Raw genomic sequence first — 16692 nt, 5'->3', positions numbered from 1 at the left:
TAGTAATTCCCCTAATTCAGCTCCGATCTGGATCGTACCAAAGAAGTTAGATTCCAGTGGAAAACCCAAATGGCGGATAGTCATTGACTACCGGAAACTTAATAAAGTAAGAGTAGATGACAAATATCCGATCCCAAACATTGACGAAATCCTAAGGGCTAAGGACAAGCTCATCCCAAAACAAAATTCATTTTTATTAGCTCTAACCAGTTGTAGGTTCAAACAAATGCGATTTCGGTCGTTGTAATTCATACCCTTGGCGGGTTTTGAATTGCATATAAACGAGCCAATTGCCACCTGTTGCCGCTTTCGGTCACGCTGCTCCGCAGGGTAGAGGCGCTGAGGCAGCGTCTGATGAGATCGCCTCTGCCCCGCGATCGAAACCGTATAACAAATATTTAAAAAATTTTGAAAGTACTGGGCGCTCGCCCACGAAAGAGTAGTCCGCGCACTGAATAGAAGAAGTAAGTTGCTTCTCAAATATGTGCAGCCCGCCATCAAGTAGATGGTGGGCTAAGGACAAGCTCATCCCAAAACAAAATTCAGCTTTACGATGTTGAAAATATTACTTACTAATGAGACCCAATTTTAGCCTATCCTGATTTTAACAAAACCTTTACCCTTACCACCGATGCAAGCCACTATACATTGGGAGCAATCCATTCGAATTTTAATATTACATTGCATTTCACATATTAATATTAATTATTAATATTAATATTGCATTGTATTATATTGTAATTAATATTGTAATATATTGTAATAATTAATTTAATTAATTAATATTGTCGTAAACACGCTAAACTGACAAAAAGAATGGACTCTGACAAGTTTGACAAGTTCCACACTAACAGGTTCCACCGACCGCGAGAAAATCCGGCGAATATTCGAGACCAGATATACACGGTGATGTAAGTGCTCTCGCAAAGCGGAGGACAGTCTCGCACACATTCGGCGAAGTATAACAAGCCGAACGCGAGCCTGCTACAAAAATAAAATAAAAAGCGAAATCGTGGGCGAGAGTATCGTATGTGCGAAAGGTGTTGCCGAGAGTGCGAAATTAGTATAACCGCGATTAAATTGAATTAGTAAAATAAAGTGTGTGTGTAAATAAAACGGAAAATAGTGTTTTTAATCAAAACGAACCCAGAACGCATATAATATTGGTGTCAGAAGTGGGATTAAAAACAAAAAAAGTGACTGTGAGTGACTCTGAACTGTGTGAAAAAAAAAAAACAGAGCAGTGTAAAATAGTCGGAAATGCCGCGAGATATTTATTCGCTTAAGGTGAGTGAGCTAAAGGCTGAGCTCGCGAAACGAGGATTGCCGACGCGAGGTAATAAAGCCAGCCTTTTAGCGGAATTAATAGAAGCCCTCACGAACGAAGGATTCGACCCGGATACCTACGAATTCCCGGAAGCGAAAGAATTATCGGATGACTCGGAAACTGAACAATCCCCCGAGCAGGCGCCAACCAAAACCGACAAAATAATGGAAATGCTGTCAGCTATGACATCGACGATGAATCAATGACTCGAGCAACAAACTGTATCGATAAATTCAATAACATCAGCGATGAATCAACGATTCGAGGAGCAATCAACATCAATAACAGCATCGATAAATCAACGCCTCGAAGAACAAACTGTGTCGATGAATCAACGATTCGAGGAGCAGGCAACAAAGACGACGGTTATTACCGATCAACTGACGAAAATCGATTCGAGGTTCTGCGAAGTCCGCGAGGAAATCCGGAAAACGGAAGAAGGCCTAAATGACAAAATCGAGAAAGTCGACAAACGAACGTTGCAGCTCAAGGAGGAAGTTGATGACAGAATCAAGGAACTAACCCAGCGGCTCGAGGGAATACAGCAGAATGGTAGCGTGACAATTGAATGAGCAGCGGTAAAGAGCCTGAAAGCCCCAATATTCGACGAACAAATTCCATGGGGCGTATACAAAACGCAATTCGAAGCAGCCGCCATTCATAACCGCTGGACCGATGAGGAGCGGGCGACCGCGTTGGTATTGGCATTAAAAGGACCAGCTGCCGCTATCCTCCAAACACTTCCTGCAGAGAAACAGAAGCATTATGGTGCTCTTATCACAGCCTTGGAGACTCGATACGGTGACAGCAACCTAATCTCCGTCTATCGATCTCAGCTACGAGGACGAGTGCAGAAGCCTGGTGAAACACTTCAGGAACTTGCCCAGGATATCGAGAGGCTGGCACTTCTTGGCTACCCAGAGAGTCCGGAAAGCCGCACCGTGCAAGGAGTCGACGCTTTCATCAATGCTTTACGAGACCCCGAGCTGAAACATGCCGTGACGATGGCCGAACAGAGAAATTCTGTCCAACAGGCGCTCTCGTACAGCCTACGCTACCTAGCCAGCAGAGAGGAGTGCAAAACCGCTGCAAAAGTTCGAGAGGTAGCTGAAGAACGGGTTCACGACTGCGAGTGTCGACGAGCCGAAATTTTAAAGGAGTCATCGGCAGCAGGAGCACCAAGATGCTGGAATTGTGGAGAAAAGGGTCACCTAAAACGTGACTGTAAAAAGCCACAACGGGCATACTTCTGCCAACATTGTGCAGCTATGCGCAGACGAACGGCGCGCAATTCTGCCTCTCCCGCCTCTCCCGTCGAGGAAGCGGGAAACGAGTAAAAGCCAATTTCGTGGGGCAGAAGTTGGCTAATAGAATCTGTGGCCCCGACGACAACACCATCATAATCGCCCGTCTTCACAAAAACGATCATGACTTGAGCTTAAGCGGACGGATCAACGGCGAATGGCGAGTTATAACTATCGACACTGGCGCAATGAAGTCGATTCTGAGGCCAGACATAGCGAATGTGAGGTTATTTGGATCCAGTAACTACGTGCTTAGAACAGCGACAGGGGAAGCAGTACCAGTAATAGGATAGGTCAACCGAAAGGTTCAGCTTGGCGACCTGGAATTCAGGCACGATTTCCTAGTGGTGAATATTACTGACGAATGCATCATCGGAATGGATTTCCTCAAAGCGCACGGCTTCTCACTCGACTTCAAAGTCGAAGTTCCGATAGAAATCACACATATGGAAGCTTAAAGGCTGCGAGTGATCATAGACAGCAATACGACCATTTCACCGTTATCGGAAAATTTAATATCTGCAAAAATAGACGGCTATCCGCAAGGCCACAGGTTCTATCTCGTGGAGCCAACGAAAACGCCAGCCGTCAAAAATCTAATGCTGGCAAGAATACTGATCAAACCACGCGACGACAATGTAATACCGATAAGAGTCCTAAACACATCGGAAAGGCCAGTAGCCATAAAACAGGGTGACGTAATCGGTCTCTGCGAACCAGTGGCAACGATAACGAGGCTGGAATCGAGTGAAATGAAAGCTGAGGTGCCATTGCGACAAGTATCTGTGGCGCGGCAGGATCTGCAGCATTCGAAATTTATTTCGAATGTTGCGGATGCGGACGGGTAGATGGCGCGAAACTCTCCACTCGCTCATTTTCGGAACGCACCCGGGGAGTGGAGAATTAGCGGTGGAAAATTGCCGTTGGTTGGGACAATAAGGACCGCATGGAAATAAGCCGGTCTCTTCTGTTCCCAACCGCGGCGGCGAACACACGAAACACAAAGATCCCAGTTGGATTGCCCTAATTCAGAAAGTGATCAAAGTATTGTGATAAAGTTAATCTTTTTGTGTTTTAAATAAACTAATTTAATTTATTGCTAAATTGGTGACCCCGATACAGGACCCGCAAATGACCGCCCTAGCCGTACGCGTTCCTCCGTTTTGGCGGCGGAACCCCGAGCTGTGGTTCGTGCATTTGGAAGCGCAGTTCCAAATGTCCGGCATCACATCGGACGCGACCCGCTTCAACTACGCAGTGGTCGGCCTGGACGGGGAGTCCATACTTCTGGTGTCCGACGTAGTGAAGTCGGCATCGTACTCGCAGCTCAAGAGCGAGTTGATCAGGCGCCTGTCGGCAAGCGATTCGGCAAAATTAGACCACTTGCTGGCGGGTTTAACGTTGGGTGATCGAACTCCCAGCCAATTGCTTCGTGAAATGAGGCAATTGGGTGGGAGCAAGATCGGCGACGATCTGATCAAGTCGCTCTGGCTGCGTCGGCTCCCGGAGGGCACCCAGGCGATCCTAGCCTGCGTCTCCGGTTCCTTGGAGGAACTAGCAGCGACGGCCGACCAGGTACAGGAGGTGTACGTTCGCCCAACCATAGCGGCCGTTCAACCACAGTCCAGTCGGATGAGGTGAGCTACCTACGGCGCGAGATAGCGGCTTTAACGGCCAGCGTGGCCGAGATGCGGGCGACGTTGGACGCTCAGCGTTCGAGTGCCAGGTCGCGAGCTCGCTCACGATCTGCCACACGAAAAGGGCGTTCGGGTAGCAGGTCGTCAAGACAGCCTACGGACACAGGTATTTGCTGGTACCATCGTAACTTCGGAGATAAAGCGACAAGATGTACGCTACCTTGCAAATTCGCGCCTACCGCAAAAAACTAGGTCCGCGGGGGGTCTTGGCGACGGCCACCCAGAACGCAGCGCCACGTCGCCTAACTATTTTCGACCCCCTCAGCAGGCGCAACTACCTCGTCGACACGGGTGCGGAGGTTTCGGTTCTTCCCGTACCCCGGCATCATCGACTATATCCACAACCCCTCAAACTGGCGGCAGCAAATTCCTCCCGCATCAATACTTACGGGTACAGGCAAGTGGACGTGAGTCTTGGCTTGCGTAGGACGTTTCCGTGGCGTTTCATCCTGGCGGATGTCAGCTTCCCCATATTAGGCGCAGACTTCTTGTGTCACTATGGGTTGCTGGTGGACTTGCAAAATAAGTCCCTTATAGACCCCACAACCAACCTAAATTCGACGGGCCAAATGGTATCTCACGCTGACAATAACCTTTCCGTTCTTTTGGAAGACATCACCGACTCTCGTGTTCGGACACTCCTCCAAAAGTTCAGCCAGATTACTACCGAGTGTAGTCTCTCGAAATCAGTGAAGCACAATGTGCAGCACCACATAAATACTACTGGTTCCCCGATTTTCTCGAAGGTGCGTCCTCTACCACCCCAGAAACTGGCTATCGCGCGGAAAGAATTTGAACAACTTGTTCAGCAGGGTATCTGCAGGCCCTCAAACAGCTGTTAGTCTTCCCCTTTACATATGGTCCCTAAGCCAAATGGCGAATGGCGTCCCTGTGGGGATTACAGAAGGCTAAACGCACAGACTGTTCCTGACCGATATCCGATTCCACTCATCCACGACTTTGCGCATCACCTCGCGAATTGCCGCATCTTTTCGACCTTGGACTTATCCAAGGCATACCACCAAATCCCAGTAGCTCCTGAAGACATTCCAAAGACGGCAATATGCACACCCTTTGGACTCTTCGAGTTCACCCGAATGACTTTCGGATTGTGCAATGCGGCGCAAACCTTTCAAAGGTTCATCCACTCAGTCCTGCGAAACCTCGATTTCTGTTTCGTCTATTTGGATGATGTTTTGGTCGCTTCTTCCACTGAGTCTGAGCACTTAGCCCATCTCGAGTGCATTTTTCAACGTCTCCTTGAGGCCGGTTTAGTCCTAAACGTTGAGAAATGCAAATTCCTTCAACAACAGGTGAGATTCCTCGGCCACTCCATTTCCTCTGAAGGAATACAGCCCGACCCAGACAAGGTGCAAGCAATCACAAGCTTCCCGCGTCCAAAAACAGTGAGGGAGTTGAGGAGGTTCTTGGGCATGCTAAACTTTTACCGTCGTTTCCTGCCCAAGGCCGCCCATCACCAGTCCGTTTTGAACGCGTACTTGTCTGGCCCCAAAATAAAAGACACACGAGAGATTGTGTGGTCTGAAGAGGCTGTCCGCGCGTTCAATCAATCCCGACAGCAACTGGCTGATGCTACACTTTTGGCATTTCCTAGGCAAGATGCACCCCTAGCCGTTTTTGTTGATGCCTCTGACATCGCAGTAGGTGCTGCCCTTCACCAAAAGGTGGATCAAATTTGGCAGCCGTTGAGCTTCTTCTCGAAGCAGTTGAATCCCGCTCAACGGAACTACAGCACCTACGATCGCGAACTGCTCGCCGCGTACTTGTCCATCAAATACTTCCGTTTCTCCCTAGAAGGCAGGCCGTTCACAGTGTTCACGGACCATAAGCCTCTCACTTTTGCTTTCAAACAAAAGCCCGACAAAGCGTCCCCTCGTCAGCTTCGACACCTGAGCTTCATAAGCCAGTTTACGTCAGACATCCAGCACGTGTCCGGCAAGGACAACATAGTTGCTGACGCTTTGTCTCGTGTCTCCGAGGTTAACATCCCCGCCGCACTCGATTTCTCGGCTATTGCCAAGGCGCAGGAGGATGACGCAGCACTTCAGAGCCTCAAATCCAACCCCAAATACAAATTTCGGGAGTTGCCCATCTTCGGCTCAAACCTCTCGCTCTGCTGCGAAGACTCGGAAAAGGGACCTCGGCCATACATTCCGGCCACATTTCGCAAGGAAGTGTTCCACGCAGTTCACGACTTGGCGCATCCTGGCATCAGGACAACAAACCGGTTAGTCACCGGAAAATACTTCTGGCCCTCCATGAACAAGGATATCAATTCTTGGGCCAGAGAGTGCATCGCATGCCAAAAGTGTAAAGTCTCCAGGCATATAAGGAAAGAAGTGGGCTCATTCCCCCGCACTATCAAGCGTTTCCACACGATACACCTCGACATAATAGGGCCTTTGCGAGACTCGCACGGTTACAAGTATTGCTTCACAATCATCGACAGGTTCACGCGTTGGCCTGAAGCAATACCTCTGAAAGACATTACGGCGCAATCTTGTGCCGAAGCCCTCTGCCGAGAGTGGATACCTCGCTTTGGCGTCCCTGCAGTGGTCATCACTGATCAGGGAATGCAATTTGAGTCCACCCTTTTCTCCGAGTTAGGCAAACTCCTGGGTTTTAAACGCCAGCGGACTACTGCATACCACCCGCAATCCAATGGGATGCTAGAACGTTGGCACCGGACGCTGAAAGCCGCCATTATGGCACGCGACGACCCGTCCTGGACTCAAGTCTTGCCTCTCGTCCTTCTCGGCCTTCGTACAACCCGCCGAGAGGAATTTGCTGCCAGCCCCGCGGAGCTGGTATACGGGGAGAACCCAAGACTCCCAAGCGATCCGGTCTTCGACAAGAGATCGAGTCTCACGGACGTTGGTGCGTCTGCTGAGGGACAATCTCCGACGCATCAAAGCGCCACCACCCACTCGACACTCGTCCATACCTGCTTGTTCGCCCAAGGAACTGGACACATGCACGCACGTGCTGATCAGGACGGATGCCGTCCGGAAGCCGCTGCAGCCTCCATATGAGGGCCCGTACCGCGTTCTCGAGAGGGGAGAGCATTTCTTCCAGCTCGAGATCGGTGGTCACAAAAAGGCGGTCTCTTTGTCCAGGCTGAAACCCGTGTGCGCCCGAAGCAGCGTCGTGTCCGCTTTGTGGATTAACGGCGAACGAAGTTCGGGGATCCGTCGCCGAAACCCCCTAGGTTTCGTCTGGGGGCGGAGTGATGTGGCGCGGCAGGATCTGCAGCATTCGAAATTTATTTCGAATGTTGCGGATGCGGACGGGTAGATGACGCGAAACTCTCCACTCGCTCATTTTCGGAACGCACCCGGGGAGTGGAGAATTAGCGGTGGAAAATTGCCGTTGGTTGGGACAGTAAGGACCGCATGGAAATAAGCCGGTCTCTTCTGTTCCCAACCGCGGCGGCGAACACACGAAACACAAAGATCCCAGTTGGATTGCCCTAATTCAGAAAGTGATCAAAGTATTGTGATAAAGTTAATCTCTTCGTCTTTGCCGAAAGCAGCGATGATCGCGGAAGGACGAAGCTGGTAACTCATCGAATCAACACTGGAGATCCAAAGCCTATCCGGCAGGCACCTCGTCGACTACCACTCGCTAAGCAACCTGAAGTCGATAAAATGATGGCCGACATGGAAAAACAGGGAATCATTGAGCCATCAAATAGTCCATGGAGGTCACCGGTGGTCTTGGTCAAAAAGAAGGACGGAAGCACTCGATTCTGTGTAGACTATCGGCAACTAAATGATGTCACTAAGAAGGATAACTACCCGCTGCCGCGCATCGATGACATTATGGATACACTTGTAGGATCAGTATGGTTTTCGACTCTGGACCTAATAAGTGGATACTGGCAAGTGGAAATCGAGGAAAGCGATCGAGAAAAGACTGCCTTTTCTGTTGGATCGGGGCTATGGCAGTTTGTGGTGATGCCATTCGGTCTATGCAATGCTCCAGCAACGTTCGAAAGGCTGATGGAATGCGTACTTCGAGGACTCAGCTGGCAAGTTTGTCTAGTGTATCTCGACGACATAATCGTGATCGGTCGGAGTTTCGAGGAACATCTGAAAAATCTTCGAGAAGTATTCCTAAGGCTACGATCTGCAAACCTAAAACTTAGCCCGAAGAAGTGCACCTTGTTTGCTAAGGAAGTAAAATATCTGGGCCATACAGTTTCTGCCGATGGAATTAAAACCGATCCGGATAAAATCAAGTCAATAAAGGATTGGCCAACACCGAAAGACAAACGTCAGCTACGCAGTTTCCTGGGGCTAGCCACATATTACCGACGATTCGTGAAGGACTTCGCGCAAATCGCCAAATGTTTACATCAACTGACGGAGAAGCACCGGCCATACAAATGGGACGAGCAATGCCAGAATGCGTTCGATACACTCAAAGCTAAACTAATCGAAGCACCCATGCTGGAATATCCACGACCGGGAGTAACCTTCACCATCGACACCGATGCCAGCAATATCGGGATAGGCGCAGTACTGTCGCAGGAAGTGGACTGCGAGGAGAGACCAATTTCATTTTACAGCCGAGTACTGTCAAAGAGTGAAAGGAATTATTGCGTCACCCGCAGGGAATTATTGGCGGTTGTAGAGGCGACCAAACATTACCACAAATACCTGTATGGCCAGAAGTTCATAGTCCGGACCGACCATGGGGCACTACGATGGCTGTTAAATTTTAAAAATCCGGAAGGACAAATTGCCCGATGGATCGAACGATTGCAAGCCTATGACTTTGAAATCGTACATCGGAAAGGTCGCACCCACAGCAATGCTGACGCATTATCTCGACGGCCTTGCCCACAGGATTGCAAACATTGTTGGAAGATGGAACACAAGGCGACCGAAATCGAAGTCAACGCGTTAGCGGTGGAACCAGAAATTGGATGGTCTGCGGAAGAAATACGCAAGGCTCAATTGGACGACGAGGACATCGGTTTAATCATTACAGCGAAGGAAAAGAGTCAGCGTCCTGCCTGGGCGGATATATCGGACAAAAGCGCCACGTTGAAGAGCTACTGGGCACAATGGGACTCCCTGCATATTGAAAATGGTGTCCTGAAATGGAAATGGGAATCACCGGACGGTCAGCAACATCGGATGCAGCTACTACTTCCACGTTCCAGGGTAAAAGAAGTACTGGCAGAACTGCACGAAGGCGCAACCGGAGGACATTTAGGTGTCAACAAAACTTTGGCGAAGGTCCGTGAGCGCTTCTACTGGATGCACGCGCGAGAAGACGTTGAAGACTGGTGCCGTAAATGCCATGCATGCGCGTCTGTCAAAGGCCCAAAACACAAACCTCGTGGAAAAATGCAGCTCTACAATGTGGGGGTACCCTTCGAGCGTATCGCCATCGATGTCGCAGGACCATTCCCGGAAACAAATGATGGTAACCGTTACACTTTAGTGATCTCGGACTATTTCAGCAAGTGGCCTGAAGTATACGCAATCCCGAACCAAGAAGCAACCACGATTGCCGAACAGCTGGTGTTCAATTGGATAAGCCGTTACGGGGTCCCGAACGAAATCCATTCGGACCAAGGAAGGAATTTCGAGTCGCAGATATTCAGCGAAATGTGCAACTTGTTGGGAATCCGAAAAACTCGCACGACACCGTTACACCCTCAATCGGACGGCATGGTCGAAAGATTCAACAAGACCCTCAAGGACCATCTTGCCAAGGTCGTTAGCGAGAATCGACGCGATTGGGACCGCCATATTCCCATATTCTTGATGGCTTACCATGAAGACACGATACGACAGGCGGGCTAATACCGCAGGTTTCCAGGCTGACGATCTGGTGTGGCTCTACAACCCGAAACGACAAAAAGGTTTATCACCGAAACTACAAGCGGACTGGGAAGGGCCGTACCTGGTGATTACCCGCATCAATGACGTCGTTTATCGTATTCAACGGCACGGAAAACCGAGAGCGAAGATGAAAGTGGTACATATCGACCGTCTGGCACCATATACGGCTAACGACCCAACACATTAGAAGCGGCACCCTTTCGGGGCGAAAGGACTAAAGGGAGGGTAGTGTCGTAAACACGCTAAACTGACAAATCGAATGGACACTGACAAGTTTGGCAAGTTCCATACTAACAGGTTCCACCGACTGCGAGAAAATCCGGCGAATATTCGAGACCAGATATACACGGTGATGTAAGTGCTCTCGCAAAGCGGAGGACAGTCTCGCACAAATTCGGCGAAGTATAACAAGCTGAACGCGAGCCTGCTACAAAAAAAATAAAATAAAAAGCGAAATCGTGGGCGAGAGTATGGTATGTGCGAAAGGTGTTGCCGAGAGTGCGAAATTAGTATAACCGCGATTAAATTGAATTAGTAAAATAAAGTGTGTGTGTAAATAAAACGGAAAATAGTGTTTTTAATCAAAACGAACCCAGAACGCATATAACAATATTAATATTATACTGATAGTCAATCAATCAATCAATCAATAATAATCAATATCATTATAAAGAATGTACATTCTTTAAGTTTTCTAAGTTTCGTGAAACTCCAGGATAAGCTATCAATTGTGGTAATTATTAGGTAAAGTTTTCAATTAATATTATCATTTCATTGTAATTAACCTGTAGTTTAAATACACGTGCTTTATAATTTGTTGTTATTGTAGATAATGTGTTTCTGAATTACTGAGCTTTAATTATTGGGTTCTGCGGTGCAATTGAAATCTATATATGAGATGCAATTTCGACATGCATGTTATTCGCTCTTTATCTTTCAAGTAGAAAAGCTGTTGCAGACAGGTTGCATTGCAACAAATTTTAAAGTGTATTGTGTCAATATTCAAGTTGTGAAATAAAGACAATTACAAACGAAATTAAATGTTCGTGTAATGTGCATTAATTAGTTGCTTGTTTATTGTCAGATATAAAATCCGTAAAAATAAATCATAAATATTGTTTTTTCTAAAATTACTCCAAACGAAAAAATGCAGTAAATTTAACTAAGAAGAATGTGGAATTACTAGAAGGTACCATTAAGGAATGCAGCAAAAATTTAAGAAAACTTAACTCTGCTCTAATGAATGCGAAAACGACTGGCGCTAGAAAAAAAATCGCCAATACAATATGTGTTTTAAGTGGTTTGCGAACACAAGTGAAACTACGTCGACCTGTGTGCTTTGACCATTCTTCTTCGAATCTATGTCCAGTTAGGCATACAGTAAAATGGGAAGACGTGCAGTCAGCTGTTAAAAGTCGAATACGGACTGGAGTGCTCACTAATCTTGAAAACAAGCTAAAACAAAGCTAACTTTTTACATGCTTGTCAAGTTTATTTCGTCGTCGTATAACAAGAATCCTTAAAAGTGAAATAGCGTTAAAAGTCAACGCAGAATTGTGTCGTGAATTTAAAATTGTTAAAGGCGAAGATGAACATTATGAGTTCAAGTGTATACACAAGGAATATGCCAATCTATCTTTTATCTTCACAAGTATCTCAACATAAAAACAAAATTTTATTTTGTGAGCAATGTCTTCATTATTTTTATAGTCGAGCACGTTTAGAAAAGCATATTCAGGATTGTAATAAACTTAACAATTGTAAAATTCGGTTACCATCCCAAGATTCAATGTTTCTGAAATTTAAGAATTTTAGTTAGAAATTCCTTTTGTAATTTATGCAGATTTAGAGTGTCTACTGATAGCAATTAATGATAAAAACAAGTATCAAGACCATATTCCCAGTAATGTAGGTTATTATGTTAAGTGTTCGTATGATCAAAATTTATCTTTCTACAAGAGTTATCGTGGGAAGGATTGCATAAAGTGGTTTATTAATGAAAACAAATTGCTGAATATCTACAGTCGATTTTCCTTTCCCCTGTTCCATTGACTGAGTTAACTATAAAAGAAACCAGTAATTTTAAAAATGCTTGCAAATGTCACATATGCGAAAAATTGTTTTCCATAAACGATATTAAAGTGCAAGATCACTGTCATCTTACAGGTAAATACCGAGGTGTAGCCCATAATGCATGCAACATTAATTTTAAAGATTCACATACAATTCCAGTTATTTTTCACAATCTTAGCGGCTACGATTCCCATTTCATTATTGAGAATTTAGCTTCTGGGTTAAGAGGTCGCATTAATCTACTGCCTATAAATAAAGAGCGATATATTTCATTCACGAAACATTTGGAAGGATACTTAATTAAGTTCCGTTTTATTGATTCTTTCAGATTCATGGCAAATAGTCTGGATACATTATCATCGTACCTGACCGTGTTTCCTATTTTAAAGTCTCAATTCACAGATCTTACAGAAGATAAATTTAATCTCATAACTCGCAAACTTTTGTATCGATATGACTATTTTAACTCTTTCGATAAATCCACAGAAACAGCGATCTCTGATTTTCCCCAGTTTTATAACAAATTAAATGACGAAAGTGTAAGTCACAAAGATTATGTGCTCACCTTTAGAATTTGGGAGGAATTTTCAATAAAAAATCTGGGCGAATACTCTGATTTGTATCTAAAAATTGATGTTCTTCTTCTGGCGGATGTTTTTGAAGAAATTCGTTCAAATTTTCATAATACATACGGTCTTGATCCAGCTTTCTACTTCACACTTCCTGGTTATACCTGGGATGCAATGCTCAAATGCACTAATGTTACTTTAGAATTATTGACTGATGTAGATATGTTAATGTTTTTTGAACGCGGTATTAGAGGAGGACTTAGTCAATGTTCAAAACGTTATTCGAAGGCAAACAATAAATATATATGCGATTACGATTCAACTAAGCCGTCTAAATTCTTGATTTATAATGATATTAATAATCAATATGAGTGGGCAATGTGCCAATTTCTACCACAAAATAGTTTTGAGTGGCTGGAAAATCCAGCAGATTTTAAAGTAGAAGATGTGTCTGATGATTCACCTATTGGCTATATCCTTGAAGTAGATTTGGAATATCCGAAAGAATTACATAATCTACACAATCAACTCTCCTTCTGTCCAGAACGCAGTGTACCGCCTGGATCAAAAGAAGAAAAATTGTTGGCTACTTTAAAAGATAAAGTTAAATATATCATCCATTACCGAAACTTGAAGCAAGCAATGGAGCATGGTCTACACCTTACTAAAATTCACAGAGTTCTCAGTTTTAGGCAGTCTCCTTGGGCATTGTGAAACTATTATAGTAACACAATGGTCAGGTCGGTATGGAGCTGAATCGCTAATTGCAAAGCCTGAATTTAAAGCGTCAACTGTTTTTAATGAGAACTTTGTAGCCATTGAACTGAATAAATCTGAAATTTACTTCAATAAGTCGATATATGTAGGCATGCGTATTTTGGATTTGGCAAAAAACCACTATATATGATTTCCACTATAATTATATGATTCCTGAATTTGGTTTCAACTCTACATTGTGTTATACGGATACAGATTCCCTTATATATGAAATAGAATGTCACGATTTCCACGAAGTAATTAAACGTGATTGTCGCGATCGCTTTGATACTAGTGATTATCCTTCTAATAACATTTTTGGAATACCCCCCGTAAACAAGAAAGTATTAGGCCTTATGAAAGGTGAGAATAATGGGAAAATTATGACCGAATTCGTTGGTTTACGCTCAAAAATGTATGCAATTCGCGTGGCGGGTGAAGATAAAATGAAAAAATCTAAAGGAATTAAAAGTCAAATTGTAAAAAATAGATTATCATTCGATGATTTTGTAGACTGTTTAAAAAACAACACCCGAAAAGAAGTAAAGCAAAATCTCATACAATCTCAGAAACATAAGGTGAGTTCAGTAAGACAACTCAAAATTGCCCTGAACGCTAATGATGATAAGAGGTACATAATAAAAAATATTATGTATTATGGATGTAGATATAAGTGATAACGTAGCAAATAAACTATACTATGTATTAGAATGTCCTTTAAATTTAAAATATGAATTATATCCACTATTCTAATATACTTAATTAATTCAATAAATAAATTCCTTATTTTACCATATTGGTTTTCTTGCTTTGAAGCTTCATTTACCCTTCACTTCTTTCAACCGATATTGGATAAATATCAATTTTTCCTTTCTCAAATTGTCAATTGGATATAGCACCGAGGCACATTGACCAGATAAGTAAGTGATCATCAAAGAGAAGGCATTGAATTAGGCATTTACCGCATACGTGTGTATTTGAAAACTGACTGAACTGGCTGGCGTATATTGTAGTACTTATTAATCTAACTTAAGTGGGGCAATAATAGAAATTTAAATATCAATATTTTAGCACCGAACCAATTCGAACTCAATCCCTCTACATTAAGCTTTTACACATCATTAACTGACACAGCGCCATCTATTGAGATGAAATATCACTGCCAATATTCACAGCGAGCAAAGCTATTTCACAATATAATGCAATATTATGTAATGAGCTTTTTAATTTAATTATTAATAACTCCGCATATTATGCAATTCGTTAGGAGAAAGCTTATGACGTCACCCGAAAAATCCAAGATGGTGGAAAATGTAAAATCGGAACCCTCTTTAAAAATACATAGGATTTTGGCGCAGAACCCGCATAGCTATACTACTAATGTGATCACAAGTGCCAGCCGGTGAACGGCCTAATTCTACAGGTGCAATGACCCAACGACCTGAAAGTGATTATTGCATCTGTAAGCACTAATATGCAATAAAAATTAGATTCGTTTTCGCAAGCCCGTTCAGTTTGATCAAAAATTCAATCGCGTTACACGTCGAGTGGTTTTCTTAGACACTTTAAATAAAGAACTTAAAATTTATATTTTAGTTTTTTTTTATTTATTCTATCCGTTGGAACTTTAACTTTTAGTCTCACGAGTTTATCACAATTTTTTTGAGCTACTACCGACAAACGTAAGGGTTGTTGACAGGCTCCTAGAGCCTGATGCTAACGAGTAAGAGTCCTGAAAACTACACAAAATTACATTCGTTAGTTTAAGATGGTGTCGAAGATATCACCCGGCCATCCATGGCTCATTCAAAAGAAATATGATATGGATGACACCTGGTATGAATAGAATTTACATACAAACATTAGTGAGCAACATTATCGGCGACCCTCGCTTATCATGTGCAAATGCATTAACCATTCGAAGTATGCACAGACGAAACTTGATCTGCATACCCCCTGGAAACGAATTAATGAAGGAATTGCGGATAGTAGTAGAAAATTAGATTTAATGCCAAATGATTAGTAAGCAATTTTTTAGTATAAATTAACCTAAGTAATTTGCTAATAAACAGTTCTGAACTAGAGCTCCCCACAGGTCTTTCATTAGTGGAGTTAAGTGATTGCTGCTCCCTTTGGTTGGCATCTGGAGTTAAGCCTTTTTCGTTACTCCGACCAAATCTCCTCCTAACTTTCTTTCCAGTGAAATTAAACAATTGCTGCTCCCTTGGGTTTGAGTCAGGAGTTAATCGGTCTATACTACTTTTGCGAAATCTTCCTTAGAGCTTCACCTAGGTATTCAAGCCCTTCCGCCGCTAGGGATTGGGTACACCGTGACCATCATACACTTGTACACCACATGGGGCACGTGACGCTATAATAAGTTGACCTGAACACTATCACAATATAAATAGAATAAGTTAGCGTGAACAAGTAGAGTTCCCCACTTCGCCAAATCCAAAACTCCTACCACCCTTCCCCACAACACTTCACCTAAAGATCATGCCGACCAATTGACGAAACCCTTCTCCGCACCTCATCGCACCACCCTCCACCTTTCAGACCCTTCTACCGAATCTTCGGTATCCCAACACCTTGCCGACCTTACAACCAACTTCCCGGTTTACACCAGCTTACCAATTCCACCTCCAGGTCCCGCTCCTCACTTTTGGGCCCCAATCCCATCCTTTTCTCAAGATTCCATCAGCCTTTCCCGCAAAAACAAAAAATTCACTGGTCCTAATAAAATCCCTACCATAATCCTCAAGAAGTGTGCTAAAACCCTAAGTCCTCTCATTTCACAATTGTTCAATCGTTGCCTCATCATAGCCCACTTCCCCACTCCCTGGAAACAAGCACACATCGTCCCCATTCGCAAGAAACAAGAACCCGCATCTAATCCTAACAGCTATCGTCCAATTTCCCTACTTAACTCCCTTTCCAAAGTTTTTGAAGTCGCCATCCATGACCTTTTACTCTCCCACATCTCCGACCACAATACCATCCCTAATTTCCAATTCGCTAACAAAAAAGTTCATAGCACATCACATGCCCTCCTCATCCTGAAATCCGACCTCTACAGAAATCTTA

At 44.2% G+C, this 16692-nt stretch overlaps 2 protein-coding genes across 2 annotated transcripts; both read left to right on the top strand.

The window, feature by feature from the left end:
• Nucleotides 1-1260: 1260 nt before the first annotated feature.
• Nucleotides 1261-1533, top strand: LOC119661452 (pharyngeal muscle protein 2-like). The gene has a single exon (XM_038070803.1). The coding sequence runs from the start codon at nucleotides 1261-1263 to the stop codon at nucleotides 1531-1533; it is 273 nt and encodes a 90-aa protein (XP_037926731.1).
• Nucleotides 1534-10778: 9245 nt separating this feature from the next.
• On the top strand, nucleotides 10779-14384 carry LOC119646443. The gene is made up of 2 exons (XM_038046894.1): nucleotides 10779-12373; nucleotides 12609-14384. Exon 2 carries the CDS (start codon nucleotides 12613-12615, stop codon nucleotides 13561-13563), a length of 951 nt encoding a protein of 316 aa, XP_037902822.1. The 5' UTR covers nucleotides 10779-12373; nucleotides 12609-12612; the 3' UTR covers nucleotides 13564-14384.
• Nucleotides 14385-16692: the final 2308 nt, after the last annotated feature.

This window comes from Hermetia illucens, chromosome 1, assembly GCF_905115235.1.
Source record: "Hermetia illucens chromosome 1, iHerIll2.2.curated.20191125, whole genome shotgun sequence".
Lineage (NCBI taxonomy): Eukaryota > Metazoa > Arthropoda > Insecta > Diptera > Stratiomyidae > Hermetia > Hermetia illucens.
Note: the sequence above shows the minus strand (reverse complement) of the source record. Positions and strands in the feature narration are given on the sequence as shown.

What these genes read in the sequence shown, in the direction of transcription:
- LOC119661452 (XM_038070803.1), top strand. Translation starts at nt 1,261, where the DNA reads ATGCCGCGAGATATTTATTCGCTTAAGGTGAGTGAGCTAAAGGCTGAG.
- LOC119646443 (XM_038046894.1), top strand. Translation starts at nt 12,613, where the DNA reads ATGGCAAATAGTCTGGATACATTATCATCGTACCTGACCGTGTTTCCT.